The 2010-nt window shown below is 34.4% G+C and overlaps 1 protein-coding gene across 1 annotated transcript; it reads right to left on the reverse strand.

Moving 5' to 3' along the window:
• Positions 1-270: 270 nt before the first annotated feature.
• LOC126765306 (uncharacterized) lies at positions 271-1874 on the reverse strand. The gene is made up of 2 exons (XM_050483028.1): positions 1485-1874; positions 271-1434 (listed from the first exon to the last, which is right to left on the reverse strand). The coding sequence occupies exons 1-2, from the start codon at positions 1561-1563 to the stop codon at positions 623-625; spliced, it is 891 nt and encodes a 296-aa protein (XP_050338985.1). The 5' UTR covers positions 1564-1874; the 3' UTR covers positions 271-622.
• Between the last annotated feature and the right edge of the window lie 136 nt (positions 1875-2010).

The raw sequence follows: 2010 nt of genomic DNA on the forward strand, positions 1-2010 counted from the left end.
AAAGTTCGAAATTGAAATGAAATATAAGTATTCCTCTCACCAGTAATTTTTCTGTACTTTATTTATCTCTTTTTATTTATCTTAATTTTTTTATGTCTGTACTTTATTTATCTTTGTATTTTAAAATATGTAGTACCAATTACTGTTGAGATGAATACTTATTTAATACGGTTTTTGATGTTTTACTATCTTCTATCATTCAAAGCGTTATCTTTTTCATGTTTGTCTTTTTCTAAATGTATAAATATATGTAATTATAATTATTATATAAGTATGTAATTAAAAACTGTAAAATGAATTAAAATACATTTAAGAAAACATTAATGCGTATATGGTTGTCTTTTAGTTTCTCCAATATTGTTGGGTATATGCTCATCAGGCTCAATAGAATCTTCGGTAGTAGTTGATGGATCTGAACCACCGTCGAACGAAGTGGAACCAGTATTAATTAAAATGTTGTGTAGAACACAGCAGACAACAAACCAATCGCAGCAGAATTTATGGTTTTTTTGTTAGATAAACGCATCCTTAGCTGCTTAAGGCTCCCAAATCTTTCTTTTAAAAGCCCAAAACAATGCTCTACTCTAACCCGGTATTTACTGTGCCGTAAATTAAATGCAATTCAGGCATTTCTATCCAACTGTCTTGCGTTACTTCTGTAAGGGGCTATTAACGTTGCAGATAAAGGGTATGCCGAGTCCCCAGCAATCCATTGCTGTGAAGAAAAATACTGATCATTTTGTTGAAAGAGTGAGCTATTTCGATTTTTACGGGCATCATGCCAGCTCCCAGGGTGACCAACCACAACATGTCGAATTACTCGTTTATAGTCACAAACTATTTGTGCTTTTATTGAATATATGTGATTTCTGGAGAAGTATGATGTATGGTCTTCAATTGGCGATTCTGCTAATTTAATCTCGGTTCCATCAATATATCCAATACAAAACGGTAACTCATCAAAGGTATCCGATACTATTTTCGATCGTTCAACCTCATTGGGCCAATATATATACTTAGATTGGTGACGCAAGAACACTCTAAAGATTCTTTTTGTTATTAGTGATATAGTTTCGCCATCTCCCACTCCAAAAATTGTCGCTATTTTTCTAAATGCTGCGCTTTCTCCCGACGAACCCAAACGAAACAGTGTGATTGCTAATTGCAATTCGACAGAAAATTGCTTACATGAGTGCGCTTTGTTGAATTCCTCATCGTTTTTTATTAAATCAACCAGCATATTATATTGGTCTCTATCTACTCTTAACATTTGGCGGAATCGGTCTTCGTCCAGTGTTGTCAAAATATTATTGCGCCAAATGTCTGACTTAGGTATTGTGCTATAATCTCCTCGCCGACATTCCATAATAACAGATATATTGTCAGCCAATTCATCTAACACTGCATCCACTGCGTCATCATCCCTTTCGATTTCTAGAAGAAAATTGTTATTAACTGAAATTCTGCATAAAAATATTTCTTACCTTCAATGTCCATAATTTCTTCAGCAGCTTCATCAATTAAAGCGTCAGTTAATTTTTCTCTAAAACCTTTTTTCGGCATATTTTCCAATTTGTGCGACAAACAATTTGTGTTTACAAACAATGTTTTTCTTCACCGATCAACTGTTAATTAATGGTATTTGCAAGGGTTGCACAGAAATCACAAAAAATACGTTCACTGTTGATGGTAAATATTTGCAATTGCATAATTTTGCAAACTCAGATGCACCAGCCTCTGAATTGCCCTAATGTAACTTTTTACATGAGATGACAAAACAATGGAACGTTCGGATACACATTGCCATTGCCAAATCTGTATGTGGGCATTTGCTATCATGATACAATCATTTGCGCAAAAGCGTAGGGTAGGTAGGTTCGAGATGATGTAGCGTATGCTTTGAGCTCTTGAAAATTTTATTTTATCATTTTTATTTGCGAAATGCCGTCGGGTAGGTAGCTGATGTAGGTCACGTTTTGAGCTCTTGAACTCCTTAAATCTTTTGTGTGG

This window comes from Bactrocera neohumeralis, unplaced genomic scaffold (assembly GCF_024586455.1).
Source record: "Bactrocera neohumeralis isolate Rockhampton unplaced genomic scaffold, APGP_CSIRO_Bneo_wtdbg2-racon-allhic-juicebox.fasta_v2 cluster10, whole genome shotgun sequence".
Classification (NCBI taxonomy): Eukaryota; Metazoa; Arthropoda; class Insecta; order Diptera; family Tephritidae; genus Bactrocera; species Bactrocera neohumeralis.